Source organism: Seriola aureovittata, chromosome 1 (genome assembly GCF_021018895.1).
Source record: "Seriola aureovittata isolate HTS-2021-v1 ecotype China chromosome 1, ASM2101889v1, whole genome shotgun sequence".
Taxonomy (NCBI): domain Eukaryota; kingdom Metazoa; phylum Chordata; class Actinopteri; order Carangiformes; family Carangidae; genus Seriola; species Seriola aureovittata.
Window position 1 is genome coordinate 12,114,285 of NC_079364.1, and position 9,508 is coordinate 12,123,792.

The following is a 9,508-nucleotide window of genomic DNA, read 5'->3' on the forward strand; positions in this document are numbered from 1 at the left end:
ACTTGACTTTAAAAGATGAGAGAGAGGCTATTCTCACCAAATGCGACTTTCTCGCTATGTCACCTTCTGTGCTGTTTGTTTTTAACTCTAATAAAATCTTAATATAATGTTTTCAGTACCCAGCTGGAGTCGTCAGAAAGTGATAGAGGAGGACAATTTCCATGTAAGATGCCTTCCCAAAGTAATGAAACTGCTAAAATAAAGGAAGCTGTAGATGGAGGCTGTAATGAAGTTTGACAAACTTTGGCTTTTTATAATAACCCTGTTACTCAAACGGACAATCTGAAGATTTGCTCTCAAGCTCTAAAGCTCTGAAGGCTGACCCTCTTATAATCACACAAAAGCACTTTCCATCACTGCAGTTGTTAGGTGTGTTTTTTTTTTTTTCCTTGTGCAGTTAGTGTGGTATTGATCATTGTTGGTCCAAGTCCTCAGGAATCAGCTTGTATTGATTTCACTTCAGTTGTAAGCCTCTCTTTCTGACCTATGTCTCTCTTCAGACCAAGCACCTTTTCAAACGCCCAAACATCTCTGCTGAGGGTTGACTAAAACATATCATTACTGCAGCACTTTCCAAGAAAATTTCCAAAATCAGTTGTGCTTGGATCCAAAAAGCAGGACAGACCATTATAGCTCTTTTCAGCCATTAGCTGTTGGAGACTAGATTTGCTATGGCCTCAAACACTTGAGTTGCAGAGGAAAGATGTATGCTCTGTTGGGTTGTTATATTGAAGACACATGTAGTCGTACTTTTAGAGGGATAATATGCTCCTACATTTGGACCTTCATTATCATTCATAAAAAGAACCCACTTATAGCCAGAAGATTCAGCAGTAATGATGGTTATTAATAGGTGCAATGCAGCCAGAGTCAATACTGTGTGTGTATGTGAGATATTAAGTAACACGTATTTGTCTGTGTTTGTAATTATGTGTGTGCCAAATGATCAGACCTCCATTACTTAGAGGCTAGTTTGAGAATTCATTTCAAGATCTTAAAGACTGCTTTTAATGCAGGCATTACATTGCACAATGTTTAATCCCTCCCTTCTCAACCTTCCCCTCGTCTGACCGCATGCATGTGAAACCTCATAGTTTTCCAAAGCAAAACTCTGAAAGTTGTGTTTTTATTCCTTTGACTAAAGGAGATTTCTTACCATCACCCTTGACACTGTAGGCCGCACACAACAACCTGTGATTAGCTCAAGAAATAACATGAAGGGTGGAGGTCGGTAGTGTAATATTAAACTAGATCAATAGAGCACTTTGTGTAACATCCATATTATTATTAATCCACATAATTAAGCTCTTTTATCCTTGCACCTACAAATACGATTAGATTTCCCCTTAACCAAATTTTGCAGTTTTGTATTTTTAAAGTGTCTTGTCATCAGATATCATGTCCAGGACTGGTTGAGGTTTCACAGCATGAGTTGTTTTCAGTGTCAGTGTGAAATGTATTAGTCAGAAAGATACAGTACATTCTATCATTCTGTCCACAGCTTGTTGCTGCATTTGAAACCTTGAAGCTTCAGTAAGAGGAATTGATTGAGTTGTTGAAGTTCAGTGCTCTTAGGTACAAAACCCAGATGAACTATCAGTGAGCTTTATACCTTCAAATAGCTGTCCTGGCGTCACCTCGGCAGTGAATCAATAGATAATAGTTAATTTCAAGCGCCATCCAGATGCTTCACAGTAGCTCATATGTGAGCCCTTACATGTATCTGAGGTAATCAGCAATAAAAATGTCTATTTCTGTGAATACTTTAAATGCAAATTTGAAATCTGTAAGAAAAAAAAAATTGGCCATTCAGAAACTTTGATTTAAATGCAGAACAATACTATGTCATGTCATGTCATGTCATGTCATGTCATCTCATGGATAGAAAAGAATTACAGGGTATTTCTGCTGCACCATAAAGAGTAGAGTTGAAGTCCACAGAGTACAAATGGCCTCTGCAGCTGGTCTTATTTTTCTGCTAGTAAGATAAAGTTTGATAACACAGCCTTTATACACTCTGAAAGGGTCTGGGTTAGAGTAATCCTGCACACGACAGACTTATGACCCTGAGGTCTAAGTCAGAGACTGGAAAGTCCTGGAGCAGCTGGCCATCTATTGGGTTACAGCCTCCCACCATCCCTGTGGGGATGAAGCAGGATGGAGTCTGAGGTGTCCTTAGGTGACATCAGCAGGGCTAAAGAGGATGCTGTATTTCACTCAGGAAGGGACACTGAATTTCCCCCCTTAACACTTGAGGCCTCCAAAGAGACGTAAACAGCAAGATGGATGTTGGCAGCCGGTGTGGTGCAGTTGTCTGAATTGATATCCGTTGCTGTTAAGGTACAATTTCAAAGGTGTAGACAAACAGGAGGGGGGGGGGGCTTGAGTTCAAGTCAAGGTGGTTTGGTGTATATAACATGAAGGTCAGAAGAAAAAGGCAGGCTGTTTTGAAGTCATTGGCTCATACACTGCGTGTCCACTCTCTTGTCTTGGTTAAATGTTGTCACTTACACGACAAGTTCAACTGAAGGCAAAAACAAAATTAACAAATGATCTCCCTGAAGAAACACCTTAATGTACATCATCGCCCTTATCCAAACCTCACCTACAGTGTCAAAGAAAGTGTCCAGCTGTGATGGATTGACAGCAAGGATATTACTTGTCAGGGCTGAGTGTTATTTAGCGGTTTGACTGAATTTAATGAGGCGCCTTTCAGAAACACTTAAACCAGTGTGAGGAACCAGAGGGTGACGACAAGAAGATACTGATGTTTCCTGCTTGAGTAACGTGATTATGTTTTTAGCACAAATATGGTAATAAAGTAAAGAACAATTTGTTTTCTACATCAAAATGAGAATTCTATCTCCTCAGTGTTTAAATTTAACTGTGGAGCAAAATAGGGGCATTAAAAAACAATGTTTGATTATTTAATTTGTACTGATGGCAGTAACTGCACATGGCAAAATACAGTGTAAAAGTGATATAATCAGCTGCATGGAGGGAGTCAGTGTTGTGTGTCTACAAACTACGTGACCCAGTGGAAGCATCAAGAGAGGAACAAGCCTGAGTCTCAGAAATGGCCCCTGTCGTGCACCTTGTGTAATATGAAGAGCAGGGAATGAATAAGGAGTTTTCAGGTTGAGTGTCCTGGTAGCGCAGTGGTTTAGATGCACCGTATAACTGTAACGTCACCTGGTTTGATCCTGGCTGGGGAGTTTTATAGTCCCTCTCTCTCCTCCACCATCTTTTCTGTTTATATTCTTCTGTTACTAATAAAATAAAAACGAAATACTTACTACTAAAACGGAATCTTGAACAGGAGTTTGTGAGCACCTGAGTGTTTATGATCTAGGAATTGGAATGGATGTAGAAATTGAAAGAAAAAATATTTCCTGTAAAGAATTCCTCTGTTGATAAATGCTTGTGTTTAACTATTTTTGTTTGTAGTAACTGTGTTTGCATTTAGCTTTAAGACCTCGGGACAAACACTCTAATGGCTGATGACACACAAGCGTACCCGAGATGCTCTCTGCTGCACCTCGGGGGAACTGTTAAAGGCTGAAGGTGCTCCATAGTTGCATCAGCTTGCTATAAATAGGAGGTGGTGGAAAATTAACAAACTCCCTTAATGGTTTAGTGGGTGCCCTAATGTATTGCAGCTGTGAAAGGTGTGTGAGGCAATAGTAGAGAATGTTTTTGTAAATTTTCCTACAATATTCTTCCACCAAATCAGCCACAAAAAAGCAACATTTTACTCCCTACAATGACCGTAGGTTCTGTAGTTTAAGTCCATCCAATATACTGGTGTACATACTCTCTAGTGCATCAAATAGTCCCCAACAAATACAAGTAAGTAATGTTTGTTACAGTGCCTAGCTGTTAAAGGAAATTTCTTTAACCCACTTTAACAATGAAACTATATAAATGTGACCCATATAGAACGATCTGCATCTTCAGTAGGATCAGCCGGGCTTGGAGATGAGTACCACAGACAGGAGAGTGAAGTCTGAGAGAAGAGCTCACTCTTTGTTGGTTTTGTTTGTGTTGACGCTAAGAAATATGTACAATAAACCAGCCTTGTCTTTCTAAGTTAACGCGGCAAACAGTAATAAATCTTCCATTATGTTTTATTGATAATGAGCTTCCTCCTGACTGGCATGTTGGTTTCTGCTCTCTCCTCAGTGAGTCCAGATGTGACGGGTGATCACAAACATCATCATCATTATCATCATCATCCACCTGTTGAGGATTCAGAAGTGGAGGGCAGATCCAGGGGCCTTGGACTGACAGGAGCCATCTGGGTCTTGATATTGCCTTGTTTACATATGCTCCTGGCCTTGTAACAGCTGCCTTTTTGCAGCATGAAACTGTCAAGACTTGATTCCAAGCTTATTTATCCAGAAACGAAAGGGCAAGTGGACGTAACATGCTCCGGCATGAAATGGAGCATCACTTCCACAGAGTGCAGAAGCAAATTCATCGTGAGGAAATGACAAGACACTGTGGCTTCTGTAAGACAGCACATGGTTCAGCTTTGCAAATATTAACTGATTATTTTTTTTATCAGTTACCTGGCATTCATTAACACTAATAATGACTTACTTACAACAGCAGGATTTCACAAATAACTACAGCACACTTTGTAAAAAATTGGTATTGATTTAATTGTATTTCTGCACATAATATATGTCATCTGTAGATATATGTATAAGCATTTGTTTGCTTTTGCATATCACTCTTTAATGCACTCTACACAGCACAGGTTGTACTTTTCTTAAATGGGGTTTTACAACTGCTGTGAAAGGAGTAAAATAACCAGAAAGGTTCATTTTTAGTGTTGGATTTGAAATTGAAAAATAAACTGTCTCCACAGCTCTTGCATTTTCAATATTTGTACAAGCCCAAATTCAAATGGCCTGTTATTCTTATACAATCTTAGGAATCCCTTCTGTGTACAAACCATAATTTTTACAGTCATTTTTATACAGAACTGCTTCAGATTGTGTGTCAGATATTGTAGATAACCTGTAGAAAACAGTAAGCTATCAGATGTGTACTGCTTGTTTTTGTGTAGGAACAGAAGAGAATTTGAGACATCTGCTTATCTTCACTTGTAATAACTACCATGCTGTCCAGAGCATGTTTAATTGGCACATTTCAATTGCAAAATTAACCTATAATGCTAATGCTGAGAGCCACAGTGAAGGGGTGGTGGGGGGGTTAAGGCAGCAGGAAGTAGGGGGGGCAAGTGAGCAAATTCATATTTCTTTCTTCTTTAGAAATAGATTAGTTTCCTCGGGAGTCTATTATCATCTTTCAAACTCAATCCTCCTCTGCCTTCATCGGCCTGGATGGGAGCTGATAGCTCCTGGAGCCACTGGTGAGGAAGAATCCAATTGGTTCTACCTACTACCTTACTGCATACTGCTGGTGTGTTGCTGGCAGGTTTTCTGTGCAGAAAAAAAGGAAAATGATTTGTTTCACATATGCCATGCATGTCTGGCCAGTTTCTGAGAGAGAGAGAGAGAAGTATTCAGTGGCAGCGTACATTGGTTCTTTGGCTCAGATATGTCAGGAAACTACTTGTAGAGCTGAAGAAATTATATTTTGAGATTCTGTAGACACTAAAATGGTACTCTACAAACAGATTTCATTATTCATATACAAGGAAATCATTAACGCTGCTACTGTAAATAGATCACATTGTAAAAAATAACTGAGACATTCAATGGTTGCTCCGGACTAACCCTTTTCTTTCTATATGGGTTCAAATGTACAGAAATATTTGTGCCACTTCATAGTGAAATAACAGTAAAAATTGTAATGATGTAAACATTATTACTACGGTGAGATGACCTTAATTTCTAAAGTTCTATTTCAATTAATTTATACTTATAAATATTTGTTTGACCCATGACCATTTATTATCCTGCCCATCTTAATGTAGAACTGAGCAATGCAAAGTGCAAATTGGATTTCATCTTCAACTTCACACTTATTTAATTTTTTTATTCCTTATGCTGCAGCTTTTTATTTTCCAGCCAAAGGTACAATCTCCTCAGGTACTCAGTTTGATCAGATATGATCATATTTTAAAAGCCTGCGACCTTCCTCATGCTGCAGTTGTCCTAAAGCATGCATAGTAATTGTTGTCATTAGTCATTTTCACCATTAATGCACCAGGTTATACTTTTATCATGATATAGTCAAGGCTGTTTGAGCATCTGAACCACTCGAGTAGCTCGGAGCTTCTTCAACTACATCTCAAGGTTTAGAAATGATAACTTTGAGATTAATTATACACCTAATTTCTTACCCTACTTTCACTTTAATGTCTCGTAGCCTATATGAGGCTTTTGTCGACCTTAACCAATTATACCATGAGTTGGCACCATCAAAGTCTGGAGCTATTGTCATTTGAACAACCGTGTTAATGAGACTATTAGAGAATAGTGTTCGTGTCTAACTAGATAACAGGCAGCCCTGCAGAGACAGAGGTGCCTTGAGGCTAAACGTGGATGTCAGGTTATGCAGGTTCTCCTGTACTTAAAGAAAAGGTTCAATTTGATGTCTTATGTGATCATTATAACTACATACTGAGACGGTTATCCAGAGGAGGGAGGAAAGGGGCCAAATTCTGATGCCAGTGTCAATGAAAGAGCACTCATACAGACAGGTGTCATCCTGCAGGCATTGCAATATAAGAGACGCTCTGGAATAACATGTTTACTGTCTAACATTCAGTTTGGAGAGTGAATGTTTCATTTGAAAAAGAAATTCCTGTGATACATGCATCACATACGCGTGATGCATAAATTAAAAAAAATTTTTTTTTTTTACAATGGTCTTTAAAGGAAAACTACTTTTTTATTACAACTTCATCACTCTATAGATTGGGTTGTCTGTTTAATCTGTCGTAACACTGTACTCACCAAAGTAATTGCTGGGATCTTGGAACATAACAAAACAGTTAAAAATAGGTCATACAGACACAAGCAGTCTAACGATCAGACAGGTTTTAAACAAACCCCCAGGATAATAAAAAATTTGTTTGGAGCAGAAAATGAAAGCGAACACTAAAATGATGATCCAAAGTGTTTACTGTAGACAGTTGACAGACTAAGCTCCTGGTTCCAGTCTATCCTACTTGCTGTAGTTGGATGCGTTAACTATTTGCCTTTCCAATGATTATTTGCATCATTAGTGACTTTTCAGTGTTGCCTCCAAATAAAGTGTTGGCTTGTCTACAACCTGCCTTTTCTTTAATTTTTTGTTTTTTTTGCCCGACCTATTTATTTAGCAAATGCACTATATTCTGAGATCTCAGCAATTATTAACATGAATACAATGTTATGAAAACTGATAAAAGTAATAGTGAAAACTATGACTTAACAACAACAACAACAACAACAACAACAACAACTGTGTTTGTATTAGTTTATTCTTGAGATTGTTTATTGTATTCATGTAGCCCAAGTCTATGCAGTAACTCAACTGTCCTGAGGCTTTGGGTGGCTCATCCATCCTTTTAGTCTCACTTGCTCCTGGTTAATCTCACTGTGGCTTCAAGTGGCAAGCATAGCAGCCAAACCATCCTTTGCCTTTTTTCTGACCTGCTGGGACATGTAATCCAGGGTTTCATGTTTTCTTTTGGTTTTAAATTAATTTCTTCCACAGTATAAATCACTGCTTTTCCTTAGAAACTACGAGTCCTGGCTACAGCAAATGGTGTATATTTCTTTTCTGCCAATTCTTTAATATATGTTAGATGACATGTTAATACTTTTTTAAATAAGATAATAAAAATAAAGATTATATAAAATAAAGATGATATTTGTCCGGATTTTTTTCAACATGATTCGAGGTAGGCAACATGTGCAACGGCATGGAAGGAGGAGAGACACGTGGAATAATTGTGGTCGGGATATTCTCCCATTGGTTTTGGTGGTTTGAGCAGCACCATCTGAGAGCCGCTCACTCCACCACCCTGTGTCCATGATCTCACCCTTTGTTCAGTCAATCCCACAGGTGAGAGCTGGAGCAAGGGCTCAGCATCAAATGGAGATCTTTGATTTACAGCTCAGCTCCGTCCTCCCATTCAATTTTCAGCCAGTGTCTGTATCTTGAAGTTCGTCTCGCAATCCTTTAGAAAAGTCACCTTTATATGCCTTTATACAGTTGAATAAGACTGCAACATACTTAAAGTCCTCCACTTTGGGCAGCTGCACACCCCCACTCAGCTGGTCTGAAGTCTGCCATTTAGAGTTTAGACTCTTCAGACTCTCTGCCTTTCGTCCATAGGATGTGTCTGTTAAACGTCGTTTTTCTACTTACTGCATCATCTACCCCTCCAAGTGGCTAGATGTATTCATGGACACCTAAAAGTAAGTGCCTCATTACAGCAGAGATGCTGCCTGAGTGATTTCAGTAACTACCAAACAATTGTACATATAACAGCCCAGATGCTTGTAGTTCCAACCACTGGTTTTACAACGGCTGTGAACAATCATCTAAACTACAATTTTTAGGAACACCAAAATTACTTGTCGTGGTTCGTTCAGTATGACAACTGCACTTAGGCAATGACATGAGGGTACACCCCTGTGTGATCTCTGTAGAGGAAGATATATTTGAAACATATTTGAATGAATGAAACACTGACTTTTGGTAATTACTCTTTATTCCTCACATTTAGTGGCTGTCCAGAAGTTGTTGGTCAAAGTATATGGTACAATATTCTTGTTAAGTTAACTGTTCAATTAGTTCCTTTATCTTATCTTATATTTGTGGAAACAGCTCACAAGCCAAAGAAGACCATCAGACATGCATGAAAGTCACATTTGGCTCTGGCTGGGAAATGTTTGCTATCTCAGAACATAATAGAAATACAAATAATTCTGAAAAGGCAAAGGCCTATTTAGAGATTGGAGTGACTATCAATATTGTTTGGGCACTGTTTTACTTACCAATGGCCTCTAAAAGTTCACCTAATTAAGTCCTGGATAATATCAATGTGAAGTAGTTTTCAAAGGATTGAAGTCAAACTACATCATCAAATCAAAATGATTTCATGCTTAATTTTGGACAGGTGTTCAAAATGCAGGGATTCTTTGTAGAAACTCTGCCTTTGGCATTTTTCATTACTGTTAATTGGGAGTTGGACAGTAATAGGAGAGTGTTCACTTCCCACACAGAGACCAAGAAATGGTGATATTAATGAACTGCATTTTAAAAGAGGTGAAGACGGGTATTTTGAATATCTCTCAATGCAGTATTTTCTTTGTGCTGGACTCAGCCCAATTACAATACACTTTGGTGTCTTCAAAATTACTCCAGAGGTAAAGCCTCAGATAGTATGAACCATTGTCTTTGGAGTCTTTTATCTCTGCATACTGAAGGAGGGCTCCTGGGACCTTCTAAGGAGAATAGTGCTGAGCACCGCTTAAACTTATACAGAGATTAATTTCATATTCCCATCAAGGTTTCTGTTTCACTCAAAATTATTACT

The 9,508-nt window shown here is 38.6% G+C and overlaps 1 protein-coding gene across 1 annotated transcript in view; it reads left to right on the plus strand.

The window, feature by feature from the left end:
* Positions 1-7,826, plus strand: part of gpc5a (glypican 5a) — a 132,802-nt gene extending 124,976 nt beyond the window's left edge. The window contains exon 9 of the mRNA XM_056372061.1: positions 4,183-7,826. Coding sequence (XP_056228036.1) covers positions 4,183-4,343 — 161 coding nt within the window. The 3' untranslated portion in view covers positions 4,344-7,826. The remainder of the gene's footprint in view (positions 1-4,182) is intronic.
* The last annotated feature ends 1,682 nt before the right edge of the window (positions 7,827-9,508 follow it).